We start from the raw sequence: 18,038 nt of genomic DNA, 5'->3' as shown, positions 1-18,038 counted from the left end.
TTTCTGTTGTTTTGAATTTCACTGGCTGCTGTCACATCGATCCCGTTAACGGGATTGCAGCTCTAAGAAGTTTTAATGTTTACTGTGAATGTTGATTGTTTATTTCACTTTTGTATATTATCTACCTCACTTGCTTTGGCAATGTCAACATGTGTTTCCCATGCCAATAAAGCACCTTGAATTGAATTGAATTGAGAGATGGGGAGGAGAGAGAAGGAGAGTGATTGAGATTGTGAGAGAGTGATTGTGTGTGTGTGAGAGAGAGAGAGATAAATTGTGATCGTGAGAGTAAAAGAGTGGGTGCGACAGAATGCGAGAGACAGAGAGAGAGAGAGAGAGAGAGAGAGAGAGAGAAGGAAAGAGAGTTAAGCGAAACAGAGAGAGACAGAGAGAGCGAGAGTGAGAGCGAGAGAGAGAGAGAGAGCGAGAGCGAGAGCGAGAGAGAAAGAGAAAGAGAAAGAGAAAGAGAAAGAGAAAGAGATAAAGAGTGTGAGAACAGGATAAACACATTGTAAGGTTTGTCCAGGTGCTCAGCTCCCTACCTGGATCCATCTGGCAGCTTTCTATCGAAGGAGGTGGATCGTGGGATAGCAGTCTGTCCCTGCTGAAGGACCTGCTGTCCCATCCTGTCTCTGCCTGCCCGGTCGGGGTGTCTCTGGGTGGGGGAGCACCGGGTGTTGGGATTGGACGGCTGACCTGCTGACGTGGGTACCCTGTGCCAGGTGGTGTTTCGTCTAAATGGGGTCTTGTACTCACATGGCGTCCCCTCACTGTCCAATTTATACTCTACCATTGGGATACGGTACAACTCAGAACATCCCCTAGAGAGAGAGAGAGAGAGAGAGAGAGAGAGAGACTCAGGGATGGGGAGTGAAACAGGGCTGCCCAATAAGTCCAACACTATTTAACATCTACATTAATGAATTGGCAAAAACATTAGAAGAATCGGCAGCACCTGGTATCACCCGACACAACACTGAAATCAAGTGTCTTCTGTACGCAGATGACCTGGTGCTGCTGTCTCCCACTAAGGAAGGTCTGCTGTAGACAGATGACCTGGTGCTGCTGTCTCCCACTAAAGAGGGTCTGCTATAGACAGATGACCTGGTCCTGCTGTCTCCCACTAAGGAGGGTCTGCTGTAGACAGATGACCTGGTCCTGCTGTCTCCCACTAAGGAGGGTCTGCTGTAGACAGATGGCCTGGTGCTGCTGTCTCCCACTAAGGAGGGTCTGCTGTCTCCCACTAAGGAGGGTCTGCTGTAGACAGATGACCTGGTGCTGCTGTCTCCCACTAAAGAGGGTCTGCTGTAGACAGATGACCTGGTGCTGCTGTCTCCCACTAAGGAGGGTCTGCTGTAGACAGATGACCTGGTGCTGCTGTCTCCCACTAAGGAGGGTCTGCTGTCTCCCACTAAGGAGGGTCTGCTGTAGACAGATGACCTGGTGCTGCTGTCTCCCACTAAGGAGGGTCTGCTGTAGACAGATGGCCTGGTGCTGCTGTCTCCCACTAATGAGGGGTTACAGCAGCACCTAGATCGTCTCCACAGGTTCTGTCAGACCTGGGCTCTGACCGTTAACCACAGGTTCTGTCAGACCTGGGCTCTGACCGTTAACCACAGGTTCTGTCAGACCTGGGCTCTGACCGTTAATCACAGGTCCTGTCAGACCTGGGCTCTGACCATTAACCACAGGTCCTGTCAGACCTGGGCTCTGACCGTTAACCACAGGTTCTGTCAGACCTGGGCTCTGACCGTTAATCACAGGTCCTGTCAGACCTGGGCTCTGACCGTTAACCACAGGTCCTGTCAGACCTGGTCTCTGATCGTTAACCACAGGTTCTGTCAGACCTGGGCTCTGACCGTTAACCACAGGTTCTGTCAGACCTGGGCTCTGACCGTTAACCACAGGTTCTGTCAGACCTGGGCTCTGACCGTTAACCACAGGTTCTGTCAGACCTGGGCTCTGACCGTTAACCACAGGTTCTGTCAGACCTGGGCTCTGACCGTTAACCACAGGTTCTGTCAGACCTGGGCTCTGACCGTTAACCACAGGTTCTGTCAGACCTGGGCTCTGACCGTTAATCACAGGTCCTGTCAGACCTGGGCTCTGACCGTTAACCACAGGTTCTGTCAGACCTGGGCTCTGACCGTTAATCACAGGTCCTGTCAGACCTGGGCTCTGACCGTTAACCACAGGTCCTGTCAGACCTGGGCTCTGACCGTTAACCACAGGTTCTGTCAGACCTGGGCTCTGACCGTTAATCACAGGTCCTCTCAGACCTGGGCTCTGACCGTTAACCACAGGTTCTGTCAGACCTGGGCTCTGACCGTTAACCACAGGTCCTGTCAGACCTGGGCTCTGACCGTTAACCACAGGTCCTGTCAGACCTGGGCTCTGACCGTTAATCACAGGTCCTGTCAGACCTGGGCTCTGACCGTTAACCACAGGTTCTGTCAGACCTGGGCTCTGATCGTTAATCACAGGTCCTGTCAGACCTGGGCTCTGACCGTTAATCACAGGTCCTGTCAGACCTGGGCTCTGACCGTTAATCACAGGTCCTGTCAGACCTGGGCTCTGACCGTTAATCACAGGTCCTGTCAGACCTGGGCTCTGACCGTTAACCACAGGTTCTGTCAGACCTGGGCTCTGATCGTTAACCACAGGTCCTGTCAGACCTGGGCTCTGATCGTTAACCACAGGTTCTGTCAGACCTGGGCTCTGACCGTTAATCACAGGTCCTGTCAGACCTGGGCTCTGACCGTTAACCACAGGTCCTGTCAGACCTGGGCTCTGACCGTTAACCACAGGTCCTGTCAGACCTGGGCTCTGACCGTTAATCACAGGTCCTGTCAGACCTGGGCTCTGACCGTTAATCACAGGTCCTGTCAGACCTGGGCTCTGGCCGTTAATCACAGGTCCTGTCAGACCTGGGCTCTGACCGTTAATCACAGGTCCTGTCAGACCTGGGCTCTGACCGTTAACCACAGGTTCTGTCAGACCTGGGCTCTGACCGTTAATCACAGGTCCTGTCAGACCTGGGCTCTGACCGTTAACCACAGGTCCTGTCAGACCTGGGCTCTGACCGTTAACCACAGGTTCTGTCAGACCTGGGCTCTGACCGTTAATCACAGGTCCTCTCAGACCTGGGCTCTGACCGTTAACCACAGGTTCTGTCAGACCTGGGCTCTGACCGTTAACCACAGGTCCTGTCAGACCTGGGCTCTGACCGTTAACCACAGGTCCTGTCAGACCTGGGCTCTGACCGTTAATCACAGGTCCTGTCAGACCTGGGCTCTGACCGTTAACCACAGGTTCTGTCAGACCTGGGCTCTGATCGTTAATCACAGGTCCTGTCAGACCTGGGATCTGACCGTTAATCACAGGTCCTGTCAGACCTGGGCTCTGACCGTTAATCACAGGTCCTGTCAGACCTGGGCTCTGACCGTTAATAACAGGTCCTGTCAGACCTGGGCTCTGACCGTTAACCACAGGTTCTGTCAGACCTGGGCTCTGATCGTTAACCACAGGTCCTGTCAGACCTGGGCTCTGATCGTTAACCACAGGTTCTGTCAGACCTGGGCTCTGACCGTTAATCACAGGTCCTGTCAGACCTGGGCTCTGACCGTTAACCACAGGTCCTGTCAGACCTGGGCTCTGACCGTTAACCACAGGTCCTGTCAGACCTGGGCTCTGACCGTTAATCACAGGTCCTGTCAGACCTGGGCTCTGACCGTTAATCACAGGTCCTGTCAGACCTGGGCTCTGGCCGTTAATCACAGGTCCTGTCAGACCTGGGCTCTGACCGTTAATCACAGGTCCTGTCAGACCTGGGCTCTGACCGTTAACCACAGGTTCTGTCAGACCTGGGCTCTGACCGTTAATCACAGGCCCTGTCAGACCTGGGCTCTGACCGTTAATCACAGGTCCTGTCAGACCTGGGCTCTGACCGTTAACCACAGGTCCTGTCAGACCTGGGCTCTGACCGTTAACCACAGGTCCTGTCAGACCTGGGCTCTGACCGTTAATCACAGGCCCTGTCAGACCTGGCTCTGACCGTTAACCACAGGTCCTGTCAGACCTGGGCTCTGACCGTTAACCACAGGTCCTGTCAGACCTGGGCTCTGACCGTTAATCACAGGTCCTGTCAGACCTGGGCTCTGACCGTTAATCACAGGTCCTGTCAGACCTGGGCTCTGACCGTTAACCACAGGTCCTGTCAGACCTGGGCTCTGACCGTTAATCACAGGTCCTGTCAGACCTGGGCTCTGACCGTTAATCACAGGTCCTGTCAGACCTGGGCTCTGACCGTTAATCACAGGTCCTGTCAGACCTGGGCTCTGACCGTTAACCACAGGTCCTGTCAGACCTGGGCTCTGACCGTTAATCACAGGTCCTGTCAGACCTGGGCTCTGACCGTTAATCACAGGTCCTGTCAGACCTGGGCTCTGACCGTTAATCACAGGTCCTGTCAGACCTGGGCTCTGACCGTTAACCACAGGTCCTGTCAGACCTGGGCTCTGACCGTTAACCACAGGTTCTGTCAGACCTGGGCTCTGACCGTTAATCACAGGTCCTGTCAGACCTGGGCTCTGACCGTTAATCACAGGTCCTGTCAGACCTGGGCTCTGACCGTTGACCACAGGTCCTGTCAGACCTGGGCTCTGACCGTTAACCACAGGTCCTGTCAGACCTGGGCTCTGACCGTTAACCACAGGTCCTGTCAGACCTGGGCTCTGACCGTTAACCACAGGTCCTGTCAGACCTGGGCTCTGACCGTTAACCACAGGTTCTGTCAGACCTGGGCTCTGACCGTTAACCACAGGTCCTGTCAGACCTGGGCTCTGACCGTTAATCACAGGTCCTGTCAGACCTGGGCTCTGACCGTTAACCACAGGTCCTGTCAGACCTGGGCTCTGACCGTTAACCACAGGTCCTGTCAGACCTGGGCTCTGACCGTTAACCACAGGTTCTGTCAGACCTGGGCTCTGACCGTTAACCACAGGTTCCTGTCAGACCTGGGCTCTGACCGTTAATCACAGGTCCTGTCAGACCTGGGCTCTGACCGTTAATCACAGGTCCTGTCAGACCTGGGCTCTGACCGTTAACCACAGGTCCTGTCAGACCTGGGCTCTGACCGTTAACCACAGGTTCTGTCAGACCTGGGCTCTGACCGTTAACCACAGGTTCTGTCAGACCTGGGCTCTGACCGTTAACCACAGGTTCTGTCAGACCTGGGCTCTGACCGTTAACCACAGGTTCTGTCAGACCTGGGCTCTGATCGTTAACCACAGGTTCTGTCAGACCTGGGCTCTGACCGTTAACCACAGGTTCTGTCAGACCTGGGCTCTGATCGTTAACCAGAGGTTCTGTCAGACCTGGGCTCTGACCGTTAACCACAGGTTCTGTCAGACCTGGGCTCTGACCGTTAATCACAGGTTCTGTCAGACCTGGGCTCTGATCGTTAACCACAGGTTCTGTCAGACCTGGGCTCTGACCGTTAACCACAGGTCCTGTCAGACCTGGGCTCTGACCGTTAACCACAGGTTCTGTCAGACCTGGGCTCTGACCGTTAATCACAGGTCCTGTCAGACCTGGGCTCTGACCGTTAATCACAGGTCCTGTCAGACCTGGGCTCTGACCGTTAATCACAGGTCCTGTCAGACCTGGGCTCTGACCGTTAACCACAGGTTCTGTCAGACCTGGGCTCTGACCGTTAACCACAGGTTCTGTCAGACCTGGGCTCTGACCGTTAACCACAGGTTCTGTCAGACCTGGACTCTGACCGTTAACCACAGGTTCTGTCAGACCTGGGCTCTGACCGTTAATCACAGGTTCTGTCAGACCTGGGCTCTGATCGTTAACCACAGGTTCTGTCAGACCTGGGCTCTGACCGTTAACCACAGGTTCTGTCAGACCTGGGCTCTGACCGTTAATCACAGGTCCTGTCAGACCTGGGCTCTGACCGTTGACCACAGGTCCTGTCAGACCTGGGCTCTGACCGTTAACCACAGGTCCTGTCAGACCTGGGCTCTGACCGTTAACCACAGGTCCTGTCAGACCTGGGCTCTGACCGTTAACCACAGGTTCTGTCAGACCTGGGCTCTGACCGTTAACCACAGGTCCTGTCAGACCTGGGCTCTGACCGTTAATCACAGGTCCTGTCAGACCTGGGCTCTGACCGTTAACCACAGGTCCTGTCAGACCTGGGCTCTGACCGTTAACCACAGGTCCTGTCAGACCTGGGCTCTGACCGTTAACCACAGGTTCTGTCAGACCTGGGCTCTGACCGTTAACCACAGGTTCTGTCAGACCTGGGCTCTGACCGTTAATCACAGGTCCTGTCAGACCTGGGCTCTGACCGTTAATCACAGGTCCTGTCAGACCTGGGCTCTGACCGTTAATCACAGGTCCTGTCAGACTTGGGCTCTGACCGTTAACCACAGGTCCTGTCAGACCTGGGCTCTGACCGTTAACCACAGGTTCTGTCAGACCTGGGCTCTGACCGTTAACCACAGGTTCTGTCAGACCTGGGCTCTGACCGTTAACCACAGGTTCTGTCAGACCTGGGCTCTGACCGTTAACCACAGGTTCTGTCAGACCTGGGCTCTGATCGTTAACCACAGGTTCTGTCAGACCTGGGCTCTGATCGTTAACCACAGGTTCTGTCAGACCTGGGCTCTGACCGTTAACCACAGGTCCTGTCAGACCTGGGCTCTGACCGTTAACCACAGGTCCTGTCAGACCTGGGCTCTGACCGTTAACCACAGGTTCTGTCAGACCTGGGCTCTGACCGTTAACCACAGGTCCTGTCAGACCTGGGCTCTGACCGTTAATCACAGGTCCTGTCAGACCTGGGCTCTGACCGTTAACCACAGGTCCTGTCAGACCTGGGCTCTGACCGTTAACCACAGGTCCTGTCAGACCTGGGCTCTGACCGTTAACCACAGGTTCTGTCAGACCTGGGCTCTGACCGTTAACCACAGGTTCTGTCAGACCTGGGCTCTGACCGTTAATCACAGGTCCTGTCAGACCTGGGCTCTGACCGTTAATCACAGGTCCTGTCAGACCTGGGCTCTGACCGTTAATCACAGGTCCTGTCAGACCTGGGCTCTGACCGTTAACCACAGGTCCTGTCAGACCTGGGCTCTGATCGTTAACCACAGGTTCTGTCAGACCTGGGCTCTGACCGTTAACCACAGGTCCTGTCAGACCTGGGCTCTGACCGTTAACCACAGGTCCTGTCAGACCTGGGCTCTGACCGTTAACCACAGGTTCTGTCAGACCTGGGCTCTGACCGTTAACCACAGGTCCTGTCAGACCTGGGCTCTGACCGTTAATCACAGGTCCTGTCAGACCTGGGCTCTGACCGTTAACCACAGGTCCTGTCAGACCTGGGCTCTGACCGTTAACCACAGGTCCTGTCAGACCTGGGCTCTGACCGTTAACCACAGGTTCTGTCAGACCTGGGCTCTGACCGTTAACCACAGGTTCTGTCAGACCTGGGCTCTGACCGTTAATCACAGGTCCTGTCAGACCTGGGCTCTGACCGTTAATCACAGGTCCTGTCAGACCTGGGCTCTGACCGTTAATCACAGGTCCTGTCAGACCTGGGCTCTGACCGTTAATCACAGGTCCTGTCAGACCTGGGCTCTGACCGTTAACCACAGGTTCTGTCAGACCTGGGCTCTGACCGTTAACCACAGGTTCTGTCAGACCTGGGCTCTGACCGTTAACCACAGGTTCTGTCAGACCTGGGCTCTGACCGTTAACCACAGGTTCTGTCAGACCTGGGCTCTGATCGTTAACCACAGGTTCTGTCAGACCTGGGCTCTGACCGTTAACCACAGGTTCTGTCAGACCTGGGCTCTGATCGTTAACCAGAGGTTCTGTCAGACCTGGGCTCTGACCGTTAACCACAGGTTCTGTCAGACCTGGGCTCTGACCGTTAATCACAGGTTCTGTCAGACCTGGGCTCTGATCGTTAACCACAGGTTCTGTCAGACCTGGGCTCTGACCGTTAACCACAGGTCCTGTCAGACCTGGGCTCTGACCGTTAACCACAGGTTCTGTCAGACCTGGGCTCTGACCGTTAATCACAGGTCCTGTCAGACCTGGGCTCTGACCGTTAATCACAGGTCCTGTCAGACCTGGGCTCTGACCGTTAATCACAGGTCCTGTCAGACCTGGGCTCTGACCGTTAACCACAGGTTCTGTCAGACCTGGGCTCTGACCGTTAACCACAGGTTCTGTCAGACCTGGGCTCTGACCGTTAACCACAGGTTCTGTCAGACCTGGGCTCTGACCGTTAACCACAGGTTCTGTCAGACCTGGGCTCTGACCGTTAATCACAGGTTCTGTCAGACCTGGGCTCTGATCGTTAACCACAGGTTCTGTCAGACCTGGGCTCTGACCGTTAACCACAGGTTCTGTCAGACCTGGGCTCTGACCGTTAATCACAGGTCCTGTCAGACCTGGGCTCTGACCGTTGACCACAGGTCCTGTCAGACCTGGGCTCTGATCGTTAACCACAGGTCCTGTCAGACCTGGGCTCTGACCGTTAACCACAGGTCCTGTCAGACCTGGGCTCTGACCGTTAACCACAGGTCCTGTCAGACCTGGGCTCTGACCGTTAACCACAGGTTCTGTCAGACCTGGGCTCTGACCGTTAACCACAGGTCCTGTCAGACCTGGGCTCTGACCGTTAATCACAGGTCCTGTCAGACCTGGGCTCTGACCGTTAACCACAGGTCCTGTCAGACCTGGGCTCTGACCGTTAACCACAGGTCCTGTCAGACCTGGGCTCTGACCGTTAACCACAGGTTCTGTCAGACCTGGGCTCTGACCGTTAACCACAGGTTCTGTCAGACCTGGGCTCTGACCGTTAATCACAGGTCCTGTCAGACCTGGGCTCTGACCGTTAATCACAGGTCCTGTCAGACCTGGGCTCTGACCGTTAATCACAGGTCCTGTCAGACTTGGGCTCTGACCGTTAACCACAGGTCCTGTCAGACCTGGGCTCTGACCGTTAACCACAGGTTCTGTCAGACCTGGGCTCTGACCGTTAACCACAGGTTCTGTCAGACCTGGGCTCTGACCGTTAACCACAGGTTCTGTCAGACCTGGGCTCTGATCGTTAACCACAGGTTCTGTCAGACCTGGGCTCTGATCGTTAACCACAGGTTCTGTCAGACCTGGGCTCTGACCGTTAACCACAGGTCCTGTCAGACCTGGGCTCTGACCGTTAACCACAGGTCCTGTCAGACCTGGGCTCTGACCGTTAACCACAGGTTCTGTCAGACCTGGGCTCTGACCGTTAACCACAGGTCCTGTCAGACCTGGGCTCTGACCGTTAATCACAGGTCCTGTCAGACCTGGGCTCTGACCGTTAACCACAGGTCCTGTCAGACCTGGGCTCTGACCGTTAACCACAGGTCCTGTCAGACCTGGGCTCTGACCGTTAACCACAGGTTCTGTCAGACCTGGGCTCTGACCGTTAACCACAGGTTCTGTCAGACCTGGGCTCTGACCGTTAATCACAGGTCCTGTCAGACCTGGGCTCTGACCGTTAATCACAGGTCCTGTCAGACCTGGGCTCTGACCGTTAATCACAGGTCCTGTCAGACCTGGGCTCTGACCGTTAACCACAGGTCCTGTCAGACCTGGGCTCTGACCGTTAACCACAGGTTCTGTCAGACCTTGGCTCTGACCGTTAACCACAGGTTCTGTCAGACCTGGGCTCTGACCGTTAACCACAGGTTCTGTCAGACCTGGGCTCTGATCGTTAACCACAGGTTCTGTCAGACCTGGGCTCTGATCGTTAACCACAGGTTCTGTCAGACCTGGGCTCTGACCGTTAACCACAGGTTCTGTCAGACCTGGGCTCTGATCGTTAACCAGAGGTTCTGTCAGACCTGGGCTCTGACCGTTAACCACAGGTTCTGTCAGACCTGGGCTCTGACCGTTAATCACAGGTTCTGTCAGACCTGGGCTCTGATCGTTAACCACAGGTTCTGTCAGACCTGGGCTCTGACCGTTAACCACAGGTCCTGTCAGACCTGGGCTCTGACCGTTAACCACAGGTTCTGTCAGACCTGGGCTCTGACCGTTAATCACAGGTCCTGTCAGACCTGGGCTCTGACCGTTAATCACAGGTCCTGTCAGACCTGGGCTCTGACCGTTAATCACAGGTCCTGTCAGACCTGGGCTCTGACCGTTAACCACAGGTTCTGTCAGACCTGGGCTCTGACCGTTAACCACAGGTTCTGTCAGACCTGGGCTCTGATCGTTAACCACAGGTTCTGTCAGACCTGGGCTCTGACCGTTAACCACAGGTTCTGTCAGACCTGGGCTCTGATCGTTAACCACAGGTTCTGTCAGACCTGGGCTCTGACCGTTAACCACAGGTTCTGTCAGACCTGGGCTCTGACCGTTAACCACAGGTTCTGTCAGACCTGGGCTCTGACCGTTAATCACAGGTTCTGTCAGACCTGGGCTCTGATCGTTAACCACAGGTTCTGTCAGACCTGGGCTCTGACCGTTAACCACAGGTTCTGTCAGACCTGGGCTCTGACCGTTAACCACAGGTTCTGTCAGACCTGGGCTCTGATCGTTAACCACAGGTTCTGTCAGACCTGGGCTCTGACCGTTAATCACAGGTCCTGTCAGACCTGGGCTCTGACCGTTAACCACAGGTCCTGTCAGACCTGGGCTCTGATCGTTAACCACAGGTCCTGTCAGACCTGGGCTCTGATCGTTAACCACAGGTTCTGTCAGACCTGGGCTCTGACCGTTAACCACAGGTTCTGTCAGACCTGGGCTCTGACCGTTAATCACAGGTTCTGTCAGACCTGGGCTCTGACCGTTAATCACAGGTTCTGTCAGACCTGGGCTCTGACCGTTAACCACAGGTTCTGTCAGACCTGGGCTCTGACCGTTAATCACAGGTTCTGTCAGACCTGGGCTCTGACCGTTAACCACAGGTTCTGTCAGACCTGGGCTCTGACCGTTAATCACAGGTCCTGTCAGACCTGGGCTCTGACCGTTAATCACAGGTTCTGTCAGACCTGGGCTCTGACCGTTAATCACAGGTTCTGTCAGACCTGGGCTCTGACCTTTAACCTAAAAAATATATATATATATAATGATATTCCAAAAAAAGGTCTGTAAATAATAAACATATATAAATTCTATTTGGACACAGTTCTATTAGAACACACCAAAAACTACACATATCTAGGACTAAATATCAGCAACACAGGTAGCTTTCACATGGCTGTGAATGAGCTGAGAGACAAAGCAAGAAGAGCATTCTATGCCATTAAAAGGAACATCAAAATCAAAATTAGAATTAGAATTAGAATCTGGCTCAAAATGTTCAATCAGTTATAGAACCAATTGCTCAATTGGCAGTGAACTACAGGATCCAGTCTCTAATAATGAATTTACCAAATGGAACAAACATCCAATTGAAATACTGCATGCAGAGTTTTGCAAGAGTGTATTGCAAGTGCAAAGAAAAACTCCAAATAACGCATGTAGAGCAGAATTGGGTCAATACCCCCTACTCATTCAAATAGAAAAAAGAGCCATCAAATTTTACAACCATCTAAAAATAACACAGCTCTACAATGTCAAGAGATGAAAAAAGAGTCCACTCAGCCAGCTGGTTCTGAGGCTCAGTTCACCAACCCAAACCAACCCCATAGAGCCTCAGGACAGAACTCAGCCAGCTGGTTCTGAGGCTCAGTTCACCAACCCAAACCAACCCCATAGAGCCTCAGGACAGCACTCAGCCAGCTGGTTCTGAGGCTCAGTTCACCAACCCAAACCAACCCCATAGAGCCTCAGGACAGCACTCAGAAAATCTGACCCAACCAAATCATCACAAAACAAAAATAAAAAGATATCATGTTTTGGAAAGACACCACAAAGAATCTAAGTAAACTTCAATGCTATTTGTCTCTAAACAGACAGTACATGTTGGCAGACTATCTGACCACTGTGACTGATAGAAAACTGAGGAAAACATTGACTAGGTACAGACTCAGTGAGCACAGTCTGGCTATAGAGACCGGTCGTCACAGACCAACCTGGCTGCCCAGAGAGGACAGTCTGGCTATAGAGACCCGTCATCACAGGCCAACCTGTTTGGTCCTGTCCGGGGGTGTCCTCGGATGGGGCCACAGTGTCTCCTTACCCCTCCTGTCTCAGCCTCCAGTATTTATGCTGCAGTAGTTTATGTGTCGGGGGGCTGGGGTCAGTTTGTTATATCTGGAGTACTTCTCCTGTCCTATTTGGTGTCCTGTGTGAATCTAAGTGTGCGTTCTCTAATTCTCTCCTTCTCTCTTTCTTTCTCTCTCTCGGAGGACCTGAGCCCTAGGACCATGCCCCAGGACTACCTGACATGATGACTCTTTGCTGTCCCCAGTCCACCTGGCCGTGCTGCTGCTCCAGTTTCAACTGTTCTGCCTTATTATTATTCGACCATGCTGGTCATTTATGAACATTTGAACATCTTGGCCATGTTCTGTTATAATCTCCACCCGGCACAGCCAGAAGAGGACTGGCCACCCCACATAGCCTGGTTCCTCTCTAGGTTTCTTCCTAGGTTTTGGCCTTTCTAGGGAGTTTTTCCTAGCCACAGTGCTTCTACACCTGCATTGCTTGTTGTTTGGGGTTTTAGGCTGGGTTTCTGTACCGCACTTTGAGATATCAGCTGATGTACGAAGGGCTATATAAACACATTTGATTTGATTTGATTTGATTTCTGGCAATAGAGACCAGTCGTCACAGAGAAACCTGGCTGCCCAGAGAGGACAGTCTGTGCTCACTCTGCTCCAGGGGAGAGTTAGAGACAGAGCTGCATTTCCTATTACACTGTGACAAATACTCAGACCTAAGAGAATATTTCTTTCCCAAAATTATAATTCAATACAAAGAATTTGAAACTATAAAATCAAATATTTATTGGGTGAAAAGCCAACATGTTTTGTTTTGTCTTTCATACCAGGTCATGTGTCTTCTCAGTCATGTTGACACTGGTCTACTACCAGGTCATGTGTCTTCTCAGTCATGTTGACACTGGTCTACTACCAGGTCATGTGTCTTCTCAGTCATGTTGAAACTGGTCTACTACCAGGTCATGTGTCTTCTCAGTCATGTTGAGACTGGTCTACTACCAGGTCTTGTGTCTTCTCAGTCATGCTGACACTGGTCTACTACCAGGTCATGTGTCTTCTCAGTCATGCTGACACTGGTCTACTACCAGGTCATGTATCTTCTCAGTCATGCTGACACTGGTCTACTACCAGGTCATGAGTCTTCTCAGTCATGTTGACACTGGTCTACTACCAGTTCATGTGTCTTCTCAGTCATGCTGACAATGGTCTACAACCAGGTCATGAGTCTTCTCAGTCATGTTGAAACTGCTCTACTACCAGGTCATGTGTCTTCTCAGTCATGTTGACACTGGTCTACTACCAGGTCATGTATCTTCTCAGTCATGCTGACACTGGTCTACTACCAGGTCATGTGTCTTCTCAGTCATGTTGACACTGGTCTACTACCAGGTCATGTGTCTTCTCAGTCATGTTGATACTGGTCTACTACCAGGTCATGTGTCTTCTCAGTCATGTTGAGAATGGTCTACTACCAGGTCATGTGTCTTCTCAGTCATGCTGACACTGGTCTACTACCAGGTCATGTGTCTTCTCAGTAAGGTTGAGACTGATCTACTACCAGGTCATTGGTCTTCTCAGTCATGTTGACACTGGTCTACTACCAGGTCATGTGTCTTCTCAGTCATGTTGACACTGGTCTACTACCAGGTCATGTGTCTTCTCAGTCATGTTGAAACTGTTCTACTACCAGGTCATGTGTCTTCTCAGTCATGTTGAGACTGTTCTACTACCAGGTCATGTGTCTTCTCAGTCATGTTGAGACTGGTCTACTACCAGGTCATGTGTCTTCTCAGTCATGCTGACACTGGTCTACTACCAGGTCATGTGTCTTCTCAGTCATGTTGACACTGGTCTACTACCAGGTCATGTGTCTTCTCAGTCATGCTGACACTGGTCTACAACCAGGTCATGAGTCTTCTCAGTCATGTTGAAACTGCTCTACTACCAGGTCATGTGTCTTCTCAGTCATGTTGACACTGGTCTACTACCAGGTCATGTATCTTCTCAGTCATGCTGACACTGGTCTACTACCAGGTCATGTGTCTTCTCAGTCATGTTGACACTGGTCTACTACCAGGTCATGTGTCTTCTCAGTCATGTTGACACTGGTCTACTACCAGGTCATGTGTCTTCTCAGTCATGTTGACACTGGTCCACTACCAGGTCATGTGTCTTCTCAGTCATGTTGATACTGGTCTACTACCAGGTCATGTGTCTTCTCAGTCAGGTTGAGACTGATCTACTACCAGGTCATTGGTCTTCTCAGTCATGTTGAGACTGATCTACTACCAGGTCATTGGTCTTCTCAGTAATGTTGACACTGGTCTACTACCAGGTCATGTGTCTTCTCAGTCATGCTGACACTGGTCTACTACCAGGTCATGAGTCTTCTCAGTCATGTTGACACTGCTCTACTACCAGGTCATGTGTCTTCTCAGTCATGTTGACACTGGTCTACTACCAGGTCATGTGTCTTCTCAGTCATGCTGACACTGGTCTACAACCAGGTCATGAGTCTTCTCAGTCATGTTGAAACTGCTCTACTACCAGGTCATGTGTCTTCTCGGTCATGTTGACACTGGTCTACTACCAGATCATGTATCTTCTCAGTCATGCTGACACTGGTCTACTACCAGGTCATGTGTCTTCTCAGTCATGTTGACACTGGTCTACTACCAGGTCATGTGTCTTCTCAGTCATGTTGACACTGGTCTACTACCAGGTCATGTATCTTCTCAGTCATGCTGACACTGGTCTACTACCAGGTCATGTGTCTTCTCAGTCATGTTGACACTGGTCTACTACCAGGTCATGTGTCTTCTCAGTCATGTTGAAACTGGTCTACAACCAGGTCATGAGTCTTCTCAGTCATGTTGAAACTGCTCTACTACCAGGTCATGTGTCTTCTCAGTCATGTTGACACTGGTCTTCTACCAGATCATGTATCTTCTCAGTCATGCTGACACTGGTCTACTACCAGGTCATGTGTCTTCTCAGTCATGTTGACACTGGTCTACTACCAGGTCATGTGTCTTCTCAGTCATGTTGACACTGGTCTACTACCAGGTCATGTATCTTCTCAGTCATGCTGACACTGGTCTACTACCAGGTCATGTGTCTTCTCAGTCATGTTGACACTGGTCTACTACCAGGTCATGTGTCTTCTCAGTCATGTTGAAACTGGTCTACTACCAGGTCATGTGTCTTCTCAGTCATGTTGAGAATGGTATACTACCAGGTCATGTGTCTTCTCAGTCATGCTGACACTGGTCTACTACCAGGTCATGTGTCTTCTCAGTCATGCTGACACTGGTCTACTACCAGGTCATGTGTCTTCTCAGTCATGCTGACACTGGTCTACTACCAGGTCATGAGTCTTCTCAGTCATGTTGACACTGGTCTACTACCAGGTCATGTGTCTTCTCAGTCATGTTGACACTGGTCTACTACCAGGTCATGTGTCTTCTCAGTCATGTTGACTGGTCTACTACCAGGTCATGTGTCTTCTCAGTCATGTTGACACTGGTCCACTACCAGGTCATGTGTCTTCTCAGTCATGTTGACTGGTCCACTACCAGGTCATGTGTCTTCTCAGTCATGTTGACACTGGTCTACTACCAGGTCATGTGTCTTCTCAGTCATGTTGAAACTGGTCTACTACCAGGTCATGTGTCTTCTCAGTCATGTTGAGAATGGTATACTACCAGGTCATGTGTCTTCTCAGTCATGCTGACACTGGTCTACTACCAAGTCATGTGTCTTCTCAGTCATGCTGACACTGGTCTACTACCAGGTCATGTGTCTTCTCAGTCATGTTGACACTGGTCTACTACCAGGTCATGTGTCTTCTCAGTCATGTTGACTGGTCTACTACCAGTTCATGTGTCTTCTCAGTCATGTTGAGAATGGTCTACTACCAGGTCATGTGTCTTCTCAGTCATGCTGACACTGGTCTACTACCAGGTCATGTGTCTTCTCAGTAAGGTTGAGACTGATCTACTACCAGGTCATTGGTCTTCTCAGTCATGTTGACACTGGTCTACTACCAGGTCATGTGTCTTCTCAGTCATGTTGACACTGGTCTACTACCAGGTCATGTGTCTTCTCAGTCATGTTGAAACTGTTCTACTACCAGGTCATGTGTCTTCTCAGTCATGTTGAGACTGGTCTACTACCAGGTCATGTGTCTTCTCAGTCATGCTGACACTGGTCTACTACCAGGTCATGTGTCTTCTCAGTCATGTTGACACTGGTCTACTACCAGGTCATGTGTCTTCTCAGTCATGCTGACACTGGTCTACAACCAGGTCATGAGTCTTCTCAGTCATGTTGAAACTGCTCTACTACCAGGTCATGTATCTTCTCAGTCATGCTGACACTGGTCTACTACCAGGTCATGTGTCTTCTCAGTCATGTTGACACTGGTCTACTACCAGGTCATGTGTCTTCTCAGTCATGTTGACACTGGTCTACTACCAGGTCATGTGTCTTCTCAGTCATGTTGACACTGGTCCACTACCAGGTCATGTGTCTTCTCAGTCATGTTGATACTGGTCTACTACCAGGTCATGTGTCTTCTCAGTCAGGTTGAGACTGATCTACTACCAGGTCATTGGTCTTCTCAGTCATGTTGAGACTGATCTACTACCAGGTCATTGGTCTTCTCAGTAATGTTGACACTGGTCTACTACCAGGTCATGTGTCTTCTCAGTCATGCTGACACTGGTCTACTACCAGGTCATGAGTCTTCTCAGTCATGTTGACACTGCTCTACTACCAGGTCATGTGTCTTCTCAGTCATGTTGACACTGGTCTACTACCAGGTCATGTGTCTTCTCAGTCATGCTGACACTGGTCTACAACCAGGTCATGAGTCTTCTCAGTCATGTTGAAACTGCTCTACTACCAGGTCATGTGTCTTCTCGGTCATGTTGACACTGGTCTACTACCAGATCATGTATCTTCTCAGTCATGCTGACACTGGTCTACTACCAGGTCATGTGTCTTCTCAGTCATGTTGACACTGGTCTACTACCAGGTCATGTGTCTTCTCAGTCATGTTGACACTGGTCTACTACCAGGTCATGTATCTTCTCAGTCATGCTGACACTGGTCTACTACCAGGTCATGTGTCTTCTCAGTCATGTTGACACTGGTCTACTACCAGGTCATGTGTCTTCTCAGTCATGTTGAAACTGGTCTACAACCAGGTCATGAGTCTTCTCAGTCATGTTGAAACTGCTCTACTACCAGGTCATGTGTCTTCTCAGTCATGTTGACACTGGTCTTCTACCAGATCATGTATCTTCTCAGTCATGCTGACACTGGTCTACTACCAGGTCATGTGTCTTCTCAGTCATGTTGACACTGGTCTACTACCAGGTCATGTGTCTTCTCAGTCATGTTGACACTGGTCTACTACCAGGTCATGTATCTTCTCAGTCATGCTGACACTGGTCTACTACCAGGTCATGTGTCTTCTCAGTCATGTTGACACTGGTCTACTACCAGGTCATGTGTCTTCTCAGTCATGTTGAAACTGGTCTACTACCAGGTCATGTGTCTTCTCAGTCATGTTGAGAATGGTATACTATACTACCAGGTCATGTGTCTTCTCAGTCATGCTGACACTGGTCTACTACCAGGTCATGTGTCTTCTCAGTCATGCTGACACTGGTCTACTACCAGGTCATGTGTCTTCTCAGTCATGTTGACACTGGTCTACTACCAGGTCATGTGTCTTCTCAGTCATGTTGACTGGTCTACTACCAGGTCATGTGTCTTCTCAGTCATGTTGACACTGGTCCACTACCATTGCTTTAATGTATTGTTGTTCTCATTAATATTGTTGTTGTAGTT

The 18,038-nt window shown here is 51.2% G+C and overlaps 1 protein-coding gene across 1 annotated transcript in view; it reads right to left on the bottom strand.

Annotated features, from left to right (window-relative positions):
* LOC109884963 (signal-induced proliferation-associated 1-like protein 2) overlaps positions 1 to 18,038 on the bottom strand; it is a gene marked incomplete in the record, with an annotated part of 384,885 nt that overhangs the window by 153,076 nt on the left and 213,771 nt on the right. Inside the window, 1 exon segment of the mRNA XM_031799971.1 lies at positions 543 to 821. Within this exon segment, the coding sequence (XP_031655831.1) occupies positions 543 to 821 (279 nt within the window).

The sequence above is a fragment of the Oncorhynchus kisutch genome, linkage group LG20, assembly GCF_002021735.2.
Source record: "Oncorhynchus kisutch isolate 150728-3 linkage group LG20, Okis_V2, whole genome shotgun sequence".
NCBI lineage: Eukaryota > Metazoa > Chordata > Actinopteri > Salmoniformes > Salmonidae > Oncorhynchus > Oncorhynchus kisutch.
Note: the sequence above shows the minus strand (reverse complement) of the source record. Positions and strands in the feature narration are given on the sequence as shown.